Below are 18,543 nucleotides of genomic sequence, written 5' to 3'. Positions count from 1 at the left end.
CAGTTGTGGATGGCCAGGTTCTGGAGCGAGGTGGAAGCGATCCGGGTGAAGTAGTAGTCGCACTCCTCGAGCCGCAGGTCTTCCAGGACCGGGAGCTCGCTGACGATGGCGTCCGCGAAGTCGCCTGCCCGCGGACCAGGAGCGCGCGCCGGATCCACCTGCCCGCGTCCGCCGCCTCGAAGAGCAGCATGTTGGTGGTGCGCAGCCGGAACGCGCCCAGCGGCTCGCCGGCGCCGCTCGTCGTCACGCGGTCGCCGTAGTCCGCGAGCCTGAACCACCTCTCCCGCTCCTCGTCCGAGCGGCGCGTCCTCGCCGCCGTCCCGCTGTCGAGGGGCAGCCGGGTGGCCTCCTTGTCGGCCCGGAACGCGCGCTTCTGGTCGATGTCGATGCACGAGGGCGGGTACAGCACCGCGTGCCAGAGGCCCCTCCAGCACCGCGACAGCACGCCCGTCCGCACCGCCTGCCGGAACGTGAGGCGCGACAGGACCTCCAGCAGGACGCTGTCCGGCAGGTCGCCCAGGCGGTCCGCGGTGGCGGCGGCGGCGCGCTCGCGCGTCTACATGGTTAATTGGTGATCGAGATCTAGCTGCGGCCTCCCGCACTCCCGCTGTATTTATGAGCGCGGGTACGCGGCACGCATGCATGATCAGTCCGGTCGTCCTACTCGGATTCGGATCGGATCCCCCCTGATCATGGCGTTCCTCCTCGGTGTCGTCCGACGCCACGCGTGCGCTCGGCGCCGCAGGAAGGTCGGACTCGGACACCGTCGTGACCGTGCAGGCGTGATGCCGAGGCCGCGGAGGACCCGACCCCACCGGCTGGAGGGCGTCGCGCTCACCCGTCGGCAATGTGCAGGCGGAACGAGCCCGGGGGCGGCAATGACGGCGACGAGCCGGAATGCCGGATCGCCAGCAGGGCGTGCAGCCGCAACGACACGGGGCTGCTCCTGACGATCCGCAAAAATGACCTTTGAACAGTGTCCAGCAGTAGACAATTTTCCCTGAAATAAACGGTTCTTTTTTATGGCAAAATTAACGGTTCTACATTCTAATTGACGCTATGCTGCTGCCTGCAGCCCGTCCTCTTTTTTCCCCCAGAACAACAGGGGAGGCCCTTATTCAAAGAACAAGCACAACAGGCCGGCAACAAAATATACGGCAGTCCTATCGCATGGCTTGCTAAGCAGAGCTGCAAACCCAACACAGCATTTCGGGAAACAGATTCTGCAAGTTCTCCAATTCAAGAATGCATCCTCCATTCCAACCGGACACCTCAAAATACCATGCAGCACAACCTTAAGTTATATAGAAAGTGTCAGAAGTAAACTCAGTGCCCCGTGCATATTTACAACAGATGGTTTATCTGAAAATAGCCCACGGAACGGGCGTGCGCGCAAGAATACTACCGATCTACTGCCTAGAGTAAGGCTGTGCCGTCGCCTTCTTCTCCTTCATACTTCTTAAGTGTTACAGTATTCTTTGGTGCAGTCTGAGATGCCGAGAAAAAGACTAACCAGTCCCTGGATTTTGCTACCATTTTTGTAGATGATTTCAGTGGACTTTAGCTTCTGACACTTGAATCGAACAAGGTTCTGGAACTGACAATATCCCTTCCCCGACCTGGCTTTTCCTTTACCTTCTGGGGAAACTTTGGGTAGCTGTTTCCATCATAAAAGATTCCTAAGTCATCCATAGCAACCCAAATTGAGCAAAAACAAATTGAATGGACTGGGAGCAAAACAATATTATTACCTTGCAAAGCCGTACTGTGAGCTTTTCCAGATTAGGAGAGCTCTGTAGAAAGTGGCGCGGTAATCGGATGTTGTCGCGCAAATCACACTCATCCAGCAATAAGGTTCTCAAGTTTTCAAGTATAGGAAATTCAATTGGTCCTACAACTGGCCTCACCTGAAATCAAGACACGACTTGAGAGAAGGGGATAAGCAGGGTCTAGAGAGAGACAAACTGCAAGCAATAATGCAATATCATGTCATCATCCTCTAATAAAGAAAGTTACACTGTGCATTGGATTGCTGGCAAGAAATAAAGCGCACATGCAACACATTCAGACAGTAACAGTAAGGCTAACCAGTGGGGCAGGTTTAAAACAAAGGAATGGTACTGCTTCAATGAAATCACAAGGTTGCTGGGCTTACTAGCTTACAAGTTTAGTACAGAAATCAAAGTCAGTTGGTCACAACTCTCAAAACATTAGCTTCAAACAAACCCAACCTAGAAGTGAGATCTAGCGCATATTGATGGTATTTAAAACTCAGGTGATTGTTGCGGTGAAACTGAAATTTGTTCTGGAACTTCAAATGATCTGTTCCTGGAAAAAAAGAGGAAAACTTACACATTTTGTTTTATATATATGCAGGTCTCGATCTCTTAGCAGTTAGCACAGATTAATAGTGTGTACTATGGAATAATTTGCTATCAGGCTTGCCCTTTCCCAAGGTAACAGGGACGACCCTAGCACATAAAACAGTTGAAAAGTAACTAAACATCGTCAGTCAGAGCCTTCCTTCTGTGAATTTATAGCTATAAACCTATAACTGTGGGTAATGCTACAGCCATAGCGAATTTACGACTAGCTATAGGGCATATTTGGCACCTCGGTATTTTGCCGCTACAAACACTATTTGAAATCTAGGAAAACAGGAAATTAAAATCAGAGTCCAAAATTTTGTAATACTGGTATTAAGTGTTGAAAAATAATCAAAGACTTGGCAAGTACAGGACAGTGCATAAGCGTATGCTTTGTTTTCCTTCCTGTAACTATGTAGCGAACACTGTGTTTTAATTTAAAGAAGGACCTCAACGTGTAATTCTGTAATTTTCCAGAAGGTTCTCGATGTATGTCATGAGTACAACTGCAACTCTCCAGACTAACGTGGCATTTCTAGGCAGCAAGTAAAATGTAAGTAGCTCTCATATAAAAATAAAAATCAGATCCGCGGGAGGAGTGTGTTGCCCACACTCTCTCGCATGAGTAAGAAATCCAGGGGAGTTGTGCTTGGTGTTTTGATCCTTCAGCTCACCCTTCATTAAAAACAGGCCCTACTAGGCAGTGGCGGAGCTCGTGAATCTCCACGCCTAGGGCCACTATCTAAGAGATCAAACAACTCATGTCCTGCCACACACAGATCGTTCACAGAAGTAAAAGATAAAATGGATAATTTAGAAGATATCTCAAGCCCGTGATTAATTGTACAACATACTTCATAAAAAAATGACGTGGTACCTAATTCAAAGAAACTAACAGGAACCCCCACTATGTGCTGGCAAGCTCACTCAAAAAAATCTGCTGATAAAAAGAGTAAAATACATCATACACGTGTTAGAATTCCTAAATACTACATGCTCTTGAGTGTCCAAGTAAATTGCTTTAATTTATTTGTATTGTACAATATTTTTTGTCATCAAATACAACATCACTGTTGCTATAAAAAAATCCTCCCTCCAATTTATGTCAGTGCGTGTCCAATCAGGAATTTTATTACAGCAAGCTGCACACGAATAACAACCAAACGAGTACAAACATGAGACAAAGCAAGGAATGAAATTGTTTTTCATTCTTGGGCTAAAGAACGTTCATATCTAGGAATCTTAAGTATATCTTTTTGATAGACTGAATTTAAAGTATGTTGGATAGAGATTGGTGGAAAAGGGATTAGAATGCCTGCTGATGCAGTGCTGCTGGCTGCTGCCGTGGAACCATGCTCATGCTGCTGTGCTCCCCAACGGTGGCTAGCGGCTGCCCATCTGCACGACAGCACGAGCACGGAGCACGGCGCGCCGCAAGCAGGAGCACATAACAGGTCCAGGCCTCCGCTGCCCGGTGTCTTCGATGAGCCGCGCACTCGCACAGATACGACAGGTCATCAAGTCAGGCCGATAAGTGCATGGGCTGCCGGTAGCGAGTATTACCAGACAGACTTGGCCTGCAATGTATAGGCCTTCACTGCTGATAGGGCAGGCCATGGAAATACGAACTGGGCTGTGGAAATACAAGGGGATATAAGGGGGATTTTGGGCCACATCTAGGGTCGTGGCCCTAGGCCCACATCCGCCCCTGCTAGTAGGCAGTCTATATTGCACGGGGTTGGTGTTAAGAAATAAACGAGTAACATAAGGGTAAAACCAACTTAGCCCCATACTAACGATAAGTCTTGATACAGTTTAGTAACAGAAATAAGATGACCAACTAAATATAAATAATAGAGTTTATAGATCCATCTATCTCTCCGACAAAGATAGAAAAAGGCATACCGTTTTAAGGGTCGCCTTGTTGACCATTTGCACCTCCCTTAATGTACCTTCATCATACTTTCAATTGCACAAAGTCACACAAAGTCATGTAAGATGTTGATGCAGATTTACATACTCCGTATATATTTTTTATTAAAAAAATTAAGATAACAATCCTACCCAGAAATCTTTCAAAGTAAGCTTCTCCAGATTAGGAAGCTTCTGCAGCAATCTTCCAAGAGCTCTGAATTTGTTCACATCATGTTTGCTGTCAAAACAGCCGATGAGGGATAAGGTTCGCAAGTTGTCAAATACTGGGGATTTATCAAATTCCTCATGTAGAATTGCCTGAAATAGAGAAATGGAAACAAAACTGAGGCCATGGTCAGCTTAGTAGGCACGTCTCTAGTAAGCAGATCATACCATTGCACTAAAAGAAATCAGCTCCAAGCTCGTCACATTGAATAGGCTGCCCAGAAGGATTGCCCCGCCTCTTCGAGATAGTTGATTATATCCCATAGAAATCCATGCCTCGGCAAGGAACTTCTCTGTATATAATAAAACACCATTTCTATAACCGCAAGCCCCGTGAATAGGAAGGCTAAGGGACAGAGAAGCAAGAGAAGGAGCCCTGATGACCAATTTATCTGCAGCTCCACCTGAGCAATCATAAACATACAACTTCTTCAATGTGTCAGAATGAAGACCACTGAACTCACGACATCTCCATAGTTCCAGATCTTCTAGGACTGGGCACTCAGATCGGAGCTGCTCACCGAAAATGTGCTCCAGAGACACACCAGAAGAACCAAACGTTTGAGATGACAAGAAAACGGTTTGGGTAGTTGATATGGAACACCCAAGCGAACAGGAAGCCGGATGTGGAGCTTCACTGGGCAGTACTCGATGGCACGGCGAATCCATCTATCCACATCCCGACGCCAATCAACTCTAATTGAACCTGTATTTAACCGGAATGCATCCAGCCGCGGGGCCCTGTGACGCATCAGCAGGTTGGTGGTGAAATTCTCCATCTTTCCCCACCTCGTCTTCTCATACTGTCCCGGGGCGGGGCTTCGGCACTCGAATTCCTTAATGTTGAGGTTGATGGCAGGCATCGAACGCCACAGATCTATCCACCGCTTGGACAGCACGGTGGTCTGCACGGCCTGCTGGGACGGGAGGAAGGAAAAGACGCGGTGGAGGAGCTCGTCCGGCAGGGCGCTCAACCGGTCGGGCGCCTCGCCGCCGCCCGCACGGGCCCGCTTGGGGGCGGCCTCCATCTCCACCGCGGCTAAGTGGAGGCGCCGGGGTCGGGACCGGACATCACAAGCCTCCACCGCATCGCTCCTACCGCCGCCCCCGGTGGCTGCTGGCTGGAGATCCCAGCGCTGCTGCTACCGGCTCGTAGATGGCTAAACCTAGACGGCTCGTCTCCCCCAGCGAGAGGAGAGTGGACACTCGACACAGAGGCACAGGACTGAATGGCTCCTGATCATGGTTGGAAATAGCCCGCTATAGCCTCGCTATAGCCCGCTAATAGCTTTTTAGGAGATCTACCGCTACGCTATACAACATTTGTCCACTATATCCGCTAAAAGAGGTTTTATGAAATTTAGCCATGCTAAATGTCCGCTAAATAGGTTTTTGTGAGACTTAGCAGCGCTAAATGTCAATTGGGTACTGTTGGGTAGTTAAGAGACGTGTTAAACTCAAATTTTAGGATGTTAGACCAACGATACTTATAATTTATATGAGATTATTTATTATTTTATCATTCCGCTAAATGATTTAGTTTTCGCTATAGCCCGCTATAGCTTCGCTATAGCTATTCTATAGCTTTTAGAGAATGTTACCGCTAAACTTCATAGCCCGCTATTTCCAACCTTGCTCCTGATGGGCTGGCTTGACCGGGCGTGCCCGCCCCCGCCAGCGTGCCCAGGCTGAGAGAAAAAAAAAATGATTCTATTTGAAAGGATTGCGGGAGCTCCGCTTTTTTGTGAGAGGAAAGCACGAGCTCGGAGAATTTAATTGCCTGATTTATATAAATAAAGTAGTTCTCACTCTCAGAGAAAACGGAACTAAACAAAGAACTAAGCATTAAACGAAGATAACTCTAGACTTCCACAGGCTGAACTCCTGCACTTGCACTGCATCTCAAACTTGATTTCCTGCAACACCTCCCCTCGGGTTTTTTTCTCGAAAACCTTCTTTTTCCTTGCCTTCCAGATGTTCCGGTTGCCGTAGATCATCACCGCTGCCTTGAGTCGCCAATCCTTCTTAGGTAGAGAGAAAAATGATGTGCTTAACAAATTTCAAGATGGGGGGAGCCTCCGAGTCCTGAGTTTCCCATTTCCACCCTGAAACGGGAAATGTGTTTCTTTTTCTTTTTTGAGGAAAGAAATGTGTTTCATTCTGCAAGAGTATTTCCCAAAACAAGTTTCTGTTTTGAAACTCGAGTCTCTCGTGAAACTCAAGTTTCTACTTAAGTAGGTTTTCTTGAGTGGATCAGTAAGAAATGTACTACCTATAACCACAAATGTAAAAAGAATATGTAAGTTTAAATTTTATCCACAAACGTAAGGTATGTGGTCTATTATCGGCAAAACTCGGCACAAAGTAAAAAATAAGAAGAGCCCAAGATAGTTAATCTAATAGTGAGATAGTCAATTTAAAAGGTGCTATTACTGTATTCCTACTTTGGTTAGCATGCAGAGCTAATGGGAAATATGGAGAATTCAAATCCAACCTTTTCGCTAGGCATCTCGAGCTGTGCATCAAAGAATACAACTATATTTATAATTTCTCATGATTTTAGATTTTGTTTCTACTCTTCTTTCAACAAAGAAGATGAGAAAATCTGCACAAGTTTATGAATTAACGTACGGCTTCGAAATTTTATTTGAGAGGTTCCGTTCATTTTAGAGTCTTCATGCAACATATAGTACTTATTCGAAAAAACATGTGGTACTATATATTCCATACTATTTTTATAAAAATATTTCATGTTAGATTTCATGTGATATTTTTTTATAGTTAATGATATTCCTCCTATATTTATATTTTATACTAGGTGATAACCCGTGCGTTGCTGCGGGATTTTTTAAATAAAATTTAAACGTGAAATTTGAAAGTACAAAAATTAAGATGATTGCATGGCAACATTCACAAAAAAATCGATGGAAAACATAAATAGATAGCCCTAGTGGACGTTGATGTGGCATTTGATATAATGGGTTCCTATATGATGCGGATAACTTGCATATTAAGAGAAATAGAGTTAATGACTTTAGTGGGTGTCATCTATATAAGAATGGCAACGGGTCGGGTTCGGATCGGGTGGAGTCTCCGTGCACCCGAAATTGAAACCCGAACCCGAAACCGATTCGGGTGGAAATCCATCACCAAAACCAAATCCGCGGATAAATATACACATATTCACATGTATAAACAAGATGCAACAAATAATAAATATTTTTATGACTCAACTTTCAATAAATTTAATAGTCTAAGTAAACAAATTATCATTAACATATTATAAAACATGAGTTTTAATTCCAAATAATTTATTTCGGATATCCATTGGATATGCACGGGTGGAAACCAAAACCCGAAACCGAACCCGAAACCAAATCCAAACCCGAACCTGAAAACCGTGGGCGAAAAACTAACACCAAACCCGAAACCCAAAAAACCGAAACCCGCGGATACCCGCACCGAATCCGATCCGCTGCCATCTCTACATCTATATATGCTATATAGATTATATGAATTTTACTTGCATGTTATTTTTTATCAGAATCTGGCAGAAATCGATAAACTAACAGAAGTAACATCAATAGAATATTTGATTACATTATAAAAGAATATGTGCTCAAAGAAATAGAGTATGCATATGAGTCTTTACGTTAATAGATTGAAAGCATTGCAAAAATAGAGTATGTACATGACTTTACGTTAATAGATTAAAGATTAAAAATATTGCACATAGTAGACGTCATATGGAATTTTTCTTGTTTATTGAATCTCTTAAAAATTGATAATATAAAAGAAGAAACACCAATAGAATATTGATCACATTATAGAAGAATAGGTGATGAAAAAATAGCGTATGCATATGATTTTACTTTAGTTAATTAAAGATTAAAAGTATTGCATATTGTAGAGATGACAACATGAACATTTTTTGTAATTAATAAGTTAGTTGAAAGTTAGTGGGACACTTAGTGGAGAATGAGGTGGACACCTTGCATGAAGAGAGAAATAATTAGTGTGTGCTATCTATATTATATAGGATATATAGATTTTCTGCCGCTTTCTTTGAATTTCCTACATTTTTCATTTCTTCCTGTGTGGCCTTTTCGCTTTCGTGCTCGCCTCTTCTCCTTCCTCCAATCTCCGACAGTTCCCAATTTCCCATCCCCCCAAACCCAAACCCCAACCCCAACCCCACCCGAGCGACCAAAGGGGAAGAAAAGAAAAAGAAAAAATTCGCACGCGACGACGCGACGGAGAAGGGGAGAGGGGAAGCAGCAGACGGTAGCGAGAGAAATCCCCACCAGCCTCCAAACCCTAGCCACCTCCTCCCCCGCCGTCCTCCAGATCTCGCTGCCGTCCGCCCCGACTTGATGTGACGCGGCCCTAGGGTTTGAGACTGTGCGGCGGTGGGGGCTCTTCGCGGAGGGTTGGGATTCGTGACGCGAGGGGGGGGGGGGGGCGGTGGCGACGGCGGCGCGGGCGCACATGAAGGACCCGGCGCACCGCACCAAGGTGGTGCTCCGGCGGCTGCCGCCGGCGATCACGCAGGAGGCCGTCGTGGACCAGGTCGACGCGCGCTTCGCCGGGCGGTACGACTGGGCGTGCTTTCGCCCCGGCAATGGCAGGTCCGCGCTCCTTCTGTGCCCCGTGCTTGTGACGTTTCTGTGGGTTGGAGTCGGGCCATAATTAGGGCTGGAATCAGGGCTTGGGGTATCATCCTGTACCCTATGAACTGTGGTGGTCGGCTACATTACTGAGTTGTTTATATTACGTTCCGTTTGCTAACTCTGGTGGTACTCCTATTACACAGTTAGCATGTTCATCCATGTGAGGACGGTATAGCTGTGACTGAAACCACTGAGTTGCGGAATTGTACTTTCCTGTGATTGTGGTGACCTTCAAAAAGTTTCTATCACTAGTGGTGACCTAGGAGAGCATCTGGGGTTCTGAATGTTAAGGTCTGTTCAAGTTTAGTTTTATTTGCTTTAGCATTGATTGGTTATTGAAGTGTTACTCAGAACTAGTGGTTGCCTTCTTAGCTGTTTATCGCTGTTGATTACACCGCACGAGCTGTATCTGGCCTACTTGTGCTTTTAATGTAGCCAAAGGAGGCTAAAATCATTGGTGAGGGTAGACTAAAACATTTTTAATTCTATCTGGGTTGCTTCTGGACTGAAGGCGTTTCATCGTTAGTACAGTTGATCATTCAGAACTACTTTGTCGTGTTCAGCTTTTTTTACTTTACAGCAAGTTACTTCTTGAGCAAATTTGTATATTACTTATTTTGAAACTAAATGATTATGCTATTCTTCTTTGTCTATTTTTATTATCCAGCCAAAAGAATCATAGGTATTCTAGACTCTACCTTAATTTCAAGCGCCCAGAGGATGTTGTTGAGTTTGCTGAGGTCTTCAATGGACATGTATTTGTGAATGAAAAGGGTATTTTCTTCATCTTGTTGTTACCCAATATGTTTGAATTGTTGAATTCCCTCTATTTAATCTATATTTTAGGATACCTTATATCCATTTGATCATATTATTTCAAACCGATCAGTTCCAATTACTTGATATAAAAGCTTTTTGAAGACCATAACCTATCCTTCCTTAGTGGCATACCCTTTCTTGGTTCATAACTTCTGTGATCTAAGTTCAGCATGATTCGTTAGGGTCTCTGCATCAGCGTACTACTTTTTTAATTGCAAAATGCTATTAAATTTTGATGCCTGAGCATTACATAGCCAATCAACTAAAGTTGTTCCCTATTGATTATGACTAGCTATATTTATCTTTCTATGAATACTCTCTACTTGATCTGATGTATAGTTTCTGTTTTCCCTTTACTTGGTGAGTATAGAAGAAAAAACCGTAGGGAAAACATGCTAGTAAAAATTTAAAGTGAAGGCACTACCTTGAGATTTTATCAGTTGTCTGCAACATTATGGCTAGCACATTAATAATGAAATAGTGCCCTGTTAATCTTGTCCTTGGGGTTATTGTGCATGTTAGTCCAACTTAGGTAGGTGCAAGAGGCAGTGGCAGCAAAGCGGCATATGTTGGTGCAATAATATTTATTCTAGTGTTATATTATAGCGCTGAAGCAGAAATAGAATACTTACTGTATTAAACGTATGAAACCTCTTTTTTTTGCAACTGGAGAGCACAAATTTCTATGTGTGGGGGGGGGGGGGGGGGGGGGTTATGATCTGTTCTATGTGAATTGAGTCTTATGGATGTTGCCCATGGTTCTTTCAGGTGCTCAATTTAAAGCTCTTGTGGAATATGCACCATCGCAACAGGTTCCCAAGTCAAATATCAAGAAGGATGGCCGTGGAGGAACTATCGTGAAAGGTGCTAGACAAGCACTTCACCTAATTGTTTGTCTGATACTATTGATCCACACCATTTTTGTAAACTCGTTTTTTGGAATTCCTAGATCCGGAATACTTAGAATTTCTTGAGCTTATTTCAAAGCCTACCGAGCATCTGCCAAGTGCTGAAATTCAGCTCGAAAGGAAAGAAGCTGAAAGGGCAGGTAGAATATGCCATCATTACTTTTTTATCTGTAATATAGTATTTTTCTGACTATGCCAAGATAAAATGGGGTTGCCCTACATTTGGTTATTTCTGTCAGCTGCTGGAAAGGAGGCACCTGTTGTGACACCTCTTATGATGTTTGTTCGTCAGCAACGGGCAGCTAAGAGTATGGCTCAGGTACATTGATTCCTTAAATGATAAAATAGAGTTCTTTCTTGTCAACAGTTACCTTGATACCATTTTTGTACATTGCAGAGACCTGGAAGTAGAGTTAGCAGAAAAGTTTCAGGTGTTGTAACTGGCAGTTCCAATCCTTCTAAAAGGTCTTCTGAGAAGCGCAGGTCCTCTGCGGTAATATGCTTGGCTTGCAACTTGTCGAAATTTTCTGATAATACTATATTTGACATAATGGGTATATCTTACCTATGGATGGCCATGTTATGCAATATTCTTTCATGCAGTCAAATTTCCTTTTGTGTGTGGTACTAACTCATTATTATGTTTCTCCTGATTCATTAGATGGTCCGTAATGAACTATGATTATGACTGGCAAATATGCCCGTGTGTTGCTACGGGAAACCATATAATATTGATTAGCATATAAAAATGTATATATTATACACCATATGTATTTTGTAATAACATAGTACGTGTCGGCCGAGGACTTCAGTCTTTTTCTATTTTACTCTCCAAGCGCTAATTCTAAATGGTTTCAGACTCTTATCTCAACATACGGTCACTCGGATTCCGATTAGGACTCCGATTGACAGACCAAGGGATCATTGCTTGCTTTAGTAAGCAAGTAGAGAAGAGATAGAGATATGCTTTACTGTACTAAAGTAGCATACTTTATTCTAATTTCTGTAATCTCTGGTGTCTGGATCCTATATGTTATGCATATTTTAAATGACATTAAAATTGTTTTTCATCGCGGTCATGGTTACATACCCCCCCCCCCCTCAAAAAAAAACACCCACACCGCCACACCACACCTTCGCACATATGGTTACTGTGATATTCAGTTGAGGAAGTAGCGAACCCAGTTTAGTTAATTTGGACAATTTGTCCTGCGTTTTGTAGCAATCCTTACTGATTTTCTGGAAGCTTTACCAAATTCCATCCTTTGTTCTAATATAAAATGAATTCCTTCGTTTTGTTCTGTGAAATAAATTGTGACCTGAAGTTCTTCATTTTGCTGCGTTCTCGAGCAGTATGTTGTACGTGACAGTGCTAAGGAGAAACCAACTTATATCATGGTGCCGAAGAGAGAAGAGCATACACAGAGGGAAAAAGCTGTTGCTGGAAGTTCAGGTGGTACATTTGTAGCAAATCAAGAAATTGTTCATCGTGATACTTCTGTTTTTAACAGTTTCTATCAACAGTATTTTAATGTTACTGCATATTACTGAGGGATTTTCTGTTATTACTGACACCCTAGCCTATGTGATGTTAAAATGTTGTATCTACTAATGTGTGGATTATGGCACCCTGCCTGTGATTCCCATTATTCTAAATTACATCCTTGGTACGTCATTGGTGAATACTGCCTGACATTCCAAGCGCTTAGTCAGGGCATTGTTGATGTTGCTGCGCATCACTGCAAGGTGGAATTTTGTATACATGCGAACCTTTACAGAGTAAAAATGGTATAGTAGTTAACATATTTCCAAATTAGCAAAATCCACATGTTTTGTTAGGCCCACTGCAACGCTAAAAGCGTATCCTTAATAACACACAAATGCGTATTGAGCTAGTTTTCTTGTTTTGTTAGATCGCTGGCATGCTTTTGGTACTGCTGTTGGCGTCCAGTTATGGCATGCTAACTGTCTTTCCTATAGTGTGACGTCTTTGGCTTCTACTGATGTAACATCTACTTTTCTGATTCTAGATTATAAACATGTTCGCTTTTTCCCCCTTAGCATGGAATGGGGGTCTATTTCTTTTGGAGAAAGGGGACCGATTTTGTTTGTTTCTTTGTCATTTTAATATCTACTCTTCCAATTTATCAACTAACATGTGCTCTCTGTGATGAATTTTTTGTTAATCTTGTTTCGTTTTGAATTTTCTCATAGATGTTACAATGGGGGGAACATCTGGACCTGGTCAGGCTGTTGAGGCTAAAAGGGACAAAATTGTCATTTTGAAAGGCAGAGGAAGGGTTGATTCTAGTGTAAGCAAACACATACCCCTGTGATCATATCAATATTTTGCCACAGATAATGTTTTGCTGTTTTGTTTGTATGGACCTAAGTTTGATCAATTTTGCGCCACAGATACCTGATGCTGCAACCCAGCAGTCATCAACCCCTGTGAAGAATGTGCCACCATTGAGTTCTAGACAAGACCAGCGACTCGAGGCCAGTGGTAGAAATATTAAGAGTATACTTTCAAACAAGGAAACCCGCAGTTCAAATACATCTCAACATGAACAGGAAGGTCACATGCTTAACACTGAGAGGGATAAGAGGCCACCAAGGGTTCTCAATCCACGTAACATGGTGAAAGATCAGATAGTTGAAAATGCTGAGAAAAGCCATTTTGATGAGAAGCCTAATCATCTTCATGGCTCTGCTCCTGTTGGTGAGAAGATTGACAGGCATGCTAGAAACAGAGATAGGCCTGATCGTGGTGTTTGGGCCCCTCGCCGCTATGACAAGACTACATCTGGAGGTGGTTCTCATGCCTCATCATCAGAGTTCCCTCAAATGCAGTCACATCCTGGAGATAATTTCTCGCAACTAGCAGATGGTATGTATCTAACTGAAATGATTTCTTTGTTGGTGTCTGCTGATTGCCTGATTCATTAAACTGTATGACTTGATGCAGGTCATGGAGACAGAAAGGCAGACACAAGGAGTCATGGTGGTGGCCGTGGCGGTCCTGTTGAAAATGGTTTGTATACAAAATAAGCTGCATGTTGTTTCTATATCAGTTTACACAGTTTTGATGCATCTTTTAATCCAGGGCATAGGCATGCCAACCGTCGTGGTCCTCCACGTGGTCCAAAAGAAACTGAAATATCTGCTAACATGCCTGATGGAAAGAATACAAAGAGGAGCTCTGCTAGCTATGGTGCTCATGAGGTGCGATTATTGTGTAATTTCTTATTTAACCATGTCTGGTTGCAGAGTTCTATAATTCTCTTCTATCCTTTTCATACAAATCTAATACCATGAATGCCATGTGCAGAGACAAGTATGGGTTCAGAAGTCAAGTTCAGGCTCGTGAGTTTGTGACGGTATGCTATGCTACTCTAGTTTATTCATTGTCTTAGGCCCTTCTTGGAAGCAAGTTTAGTCATTAGTATGTAGGTCCCAGGTTAAAACGGAACGCCGCATGGGTGAGACTGTGTACCTAGTCAAAAGGGTGTTCAGATGGATATCTGCATACGTATGAAAAATCTTTTTTACCACAATTCTAAAATGATTCTGTTCCTGTTAGATGATACAGCCCACTAAAATCCTCGATTCTGGCAAGTTAGAATCATCACCTTTCAGATTTGTCACATGATCCCAGCCGATGTGGTAACTAGATTACATGCTATTGATCTGTTCAGGATGACCAAACCTTTCTAGCTTATATAAACAAGGTCAGACAAGAGATTTCACATGAATACATGATGAATCACCTAAGCCCACTCACTGCTTAGTAGGTATGCGCATGCTGCATTCCACATCAACCCAGGGGCCAAATTGAGCCAAAGATCTAACTTGCTGGGCTTGGCTGAACCATTTGGAATCTAAGGGACGAAAGTGGGCCTGTGATGGAACTTAATTTGTTTTCTGAAAGAGATCTTTAAGAAATTCTAGAATTTGATGACTGATTTCACATGTACTCTTTTGCAGATACTCACCAAAACAGGTATTGCAAGTTGTGAGAAGTCTTGGATTCTGCAGCTCATTCTTCTTTATTGGCTGTTGATCCTGTGAAGTATGTTTACAAAATGCCCATCGATCAAATGCTGCCATGAAGTGCAATCTCAGATTTGTCAATTGAAGTATCAGCTATAGCTGAAAAAGGGAGCTTACTGATTTGATTCACAGAAATAGTGAAGTAACATAACCCAGCCTGTAGGTAGCTCTCAATCACTTTGGGTGAGATTTGATTTGGGCCCAAGGTTGCTATTTCTGGAGCAATGGATGGAGATTAGGTTGGCATCAGTACCTCACTACCTCGTGACAGTGGTCACATATTTCCAAGACCCCTGGAGGCTACACACCCTCAACTGAGATGGATGTAAATATCTCGAGAGAAAGAAGAGGTCTGGTTCTGATTTCTGTTTACACGTTAGAGGTGCCATGTATTTACAAAGAGATAAGAGTTATCAGACTATCCGGTTTGCTAAATAAAGGTGAATTTAGCTAGTAGATCATGAGACCCCAATGTTGCGGCGGCTGCACTAACCGTCGCCTCAATGGAAAGTTACCCTAGAGGCTAGAGTGCAAAAGTGACCTCTCATTTTGGTTTTATGTTTCTGACTAAATGGGATGTGAGGTTTTGACGTCTGGTGTGTGTTTTGCTGTCATGTTCCACCAGATGATCAGGGGTTCTGTCATGTTAAAGAATGATATGCTTGGTGTACAGCATCCAAGGTGCTTGCTGTTTTTAATCTTAAGGTGATGTGGCCTGGTTTTAATGGTTGATGTTTACCCTCTTGTGCTTTCTGTCAGAATTTTTATTTTGTTTTTCTAACGCCCTGATGTGGTTTCTTAGTTGCAAAGGTTGCTGTATCGAGCTTAGCATGAAACCGATCATCCTGAGCATAATTCATATTTGAAGTTTGCTGCAAGTAAACCAAGAAAGCAGCCAAAATTATGAAAAGCAATCTGAACACTTAGGATCCAGGTCCTGGTCCTCTGGACCAATTTGATACTGTTTGATAAATCGTGAATATATTGAAATTCAGACTGTTGAATCGTTTTAGGTCTCGTCCAACAAGACTGCCTCAACTAGCTTATAGAAATCCAATTCATCATTTTGCTTATATGGAAGAGAGAGATGATAAAAAGAGAGTGTACTGTCTCTTACAGAGAAAACGTGGTCAGGCCCTGTTTAGTTCTCTTTATATGTAAACGCAAAATTTTTTTGCGAAGGAATCTTGCCAATTTAAAGTACTAAATGAAGTCTATTTACAAAACTTTTTGCACAGATGGGTTGTAAATCGCGAGACGAATCTAATGATGCTAATTAATCCATGATTAAGCAATAATTAGCAGATGATTACTGTAGCATCACTGTTGTAAATCATGGATTAAGTAGGTTCATTAGATTCGTCTAGTGATTTACAGTCCATCCATGCAAAAAGTTTTGTAAATATACTTCATTTAGTACTTCAAATTAGGAAGATTTTTTCGTAAAATTTTGCGTTTACAACTTTTTTGCGTTTACGGGGTGGGAACTAAACAGGGCCTCAGTCTACTTTATTAAGACCATGTTTAGATCTAAAAAATTTTGCACAGTATTTGTCACATCGAATCTTAGGACACATGCATGGAGCATTAAATGCAGTTGAAAAAATAACTAATTACACAGTCTAACTGATTACCACGAGCTAAATCTTTTAATTCTAATTAGTTTATAATTGGATATTATTTGTCAAGTAACAACGAAATGTGCTACAATACTAAAACACAAACTTTTTCACCAACTAAACACACCCTAATAAGAGAGATTCTGAGATCCAAGAGGAGAGATGAAAATAGACAGGAACGGATGGGAAAATGCCTTACCTATTTCCGTTACCATATTTTTCTACCAGGAACGGGACAGCCGGGAGCGAGATGAAAAACCGAAATATATGGGTGTACGGATGGGAATACAATGGAAACCGGAAACTTATGCCGGGATGGCATGTTACTGAACAGTGTAACACGCTACACATTCACATAAGCACAAACTATTATGCCAATCTCTATAGGAATATCATAAGCAATAAATTTGTTAACGTGGCAAAAGAGAGAAGGGAATGTCATCACTATAATACTCCTCCGGCTCGATTACCTAGTTTACAGTTTTATGCCCCATTTGGGAGGGCTCCCTCCGGCTCCGGCTCTAGCACTGTATCGCCACTGTAGCGCGGAGCCGGTGGAGCCACCCAAACTGGTTCCGGTGGCTTCGTTGAACAGTAATGTCAGTGAGAGAGGAGGGAAGGGAGTGAGTGAAGCCACATCAATAAACAGTGATGCTACAGTGATATGCGTAGCGGAACCGGAGCCGCTGAGAGCCGTCCCAAATGGAGCCTTAGTAACTATGCGATGATACTCCATTGAAACTGCTCTTAAGCAGTAGCGGGCCTGCAGCACAACTGCACTGGCAACATGCCAGCAGCCCAGCACAAGCTACGCACGGTGCCCACTGCTTTCATCCAGCAAACTTGCAATATAAAAAAAAATTACTTGATGATTGTAAAGTAACATTCACAAGCCTAGCAGAATATCCTGTTCCAAAAATAAAAGTCTAGCAGAATATAAAAATCGGTCTCGCTAGCTGAGCATCGAGAAGGGGGGATGACGCACGGCCGGCCAGGCACGCGCAGGCGTGTGGCCGTGCGCCAAATGGGCCGCCCAGTCCAACCCGGCCCTAGCCCGGCTCGGCCCAAGCCCGATATGGCCCGGTCTTATCTGGCACGACCAGTTAGTCGGGCCGTGCCGAGCCGCTCGGCGTGTTGACTCAGCAGCCCAGGCACAACCCAAAGCCAAGGTAATAGGGTCGGGCCAGGCCGCCCGGCACGCCGGGCCGTTTGTGCCCGTGCCGGCCCAGATCTGGAATGAAGGTGCGGCGGCCGGTGGAGGTCATGGCGAGCGGCCGGAGGCGCACGACGGTGCGGGGAGGCGAAGGAGAGGAGTCATGGCGGGAGGTTGGAGCGGTGGTCGGCGCGGCGAGGTCGGAGCGCCGTCGCGGGGAGGTCGGAGGGGCGGCGCAGGGAGGCCATTGGCGGCGAGGTCAGGAGTGGAGGGCGGCACTAGAAGGCGGGAGGAGAGGCCCGCGGTCGGAGTGAAGAGCAGCACCGCCGCGGGGAGGCCGGAGCGCTGCTGCGGGGAGGCCGGAGGGGCGGCGCAGAGAGGCCGCCGCCCGCCGGCCATCAGAAGTGCCGCGAGGGAGAGAAGGAAGAGAGTGGGTGTGGGTGTAGCGGCTGGTGAAGGGAGGAAAATATTAGGGTTAGGGGGGAGAGTAGGGATAGCAATTTCACCCGCGGATGCGGGTATCCGCGGATTTTAGACCCGACGGGTGTGTGTGTGGGTGCGGGTTCGATATTCTACCCGTGGGTGGACCCGCACCTTTGCGGGTGCGGGTGCGGGTTTGAAATTCCACTCTTAGATGGACCCGCACCCATCCAAAAACAAAGAAACCTTAGCCTAACCTAGTTAGATAAGGTCCAGTTCAACTATTCTAACTATAAAATGAGAACAGAAACTTATGAATTTGTTGTTGGTTTGTCCTTATTATTTTGAACTTATGGATTTGTTGTTAGTTTGCCCTTATTACTTAAAGAAATGTGT

At 44.0% G+C, this 18,543-nt stretch overlaps 2 protein-coding genes across 7 annotated transcripts; one reads left to right on the top strand and one right to left on the bottom strand.

Moving 5' to 3' along the window:
* Positions 1–1,233: 1,233 nt before the first annotated feature.
* Positions 1,234–5,729, bottom strand: LOC120681769. 5 transcript variants are annotated; one of them, XR_005678077.1, is made up of 6 exons: positions 4,674–5,729; positions 4,431–4,598; positions 4,272–4,328; positions 3,041–3,303; positions 1,752–1,907; positions 1,234–1,657 (listed from the first exon to the last, which is right to left on the bottom strand). XR_005678077.1 is itself a non-coding variant. In XM_039963354.1 (6 exons), the coding sequence occupies exons 1-6, from the start codon at positions 5,172–5,174 to the stop codon at positions 1,460–1,462; spliced, it is 963 nt and encodes a 320-aa protein (XP_039819288.1). In that variant the 5' UTR covers positions 5,175–5,722; the 3' UTR covers positions 1,234–1,459. The 5 variants fall into 5 exon arrangements, 3 of the variants coding, with proteins under 3 accessions (XP_039819288.1, XP_039819289.1, XP_039819287.1); XR_005678078.1 differs by having other exon boundaries at positions 3,244–3,303; positions 4,674–5,726; XM_039963354.1 differs by lacking the exon at positions 3,041–3,303 and having other exon boundaries at positions 4,674–4,909; positions 5,027–5,722.
* Positions 5,730–8,625: 2,896 nt separating this feature from the next.
* On the top strand, positions 8,626–15,693 carry LOC120681792 (regulator of nonsense transcripts UPF3-like). 2 transcript variants are annotated; one of them, XM_039963398.1, is made up of 13 exons: positions 8,626–9,133; positions 9,843–9,949; positions 10,763–10,858; positions 10,944–11,042; positions 11,142–11,221; positions 11,300–11,395; positions 12,256–12,355; positions 13,117–13,214; positions 13,318–13,792; positions 13,871–13,936; positions 14,009–14,127; positions 14,234–14,282; positions 14,890–15,693. In XM_039963398.1, the coding sequence occupies exons 1-12, from the start codon at positions 8,994–8,996 to the stop codon at positions 14,270–14,272; spliced, it is 1,515 nt and encodes a 504-aa protein (XP_039819332.1). In that variant the 5' UTR covers positions 8,626–8,993; the 3' UTR covers positions 14,273–14,282; positions 14,890–15,693. The 2 variants fall into 2 exon arrangements, with proteins under 2 accessions (XP_039819332.1, XP_039819334.1); XM_039963400.1 differs by lacking the exon at positions 8,626–9,133 and adding an exon at positions 9,444–9,466.
* Positions 15,694–18,543: the final 2,850 nt, after the last annotated feature.

This window comes from Panicum virgatum, chromosome 7N (genome assembly GCF_016808335.1).
Source record: "Panicum virgatum strain AP13 chromosome 7N, P.virgatum_v5, whole genome shotgun sequence".
Classification (NCBI taxonomy): Eukaryota; Viridiplantae; Streptophyta; class Magnoliopsida; order Poales; family Poaceae; genus Panicum; species Panicum virgatum.
This window is presented reverse-complemented; position numbering and strand designations above follow the sequence as displayed.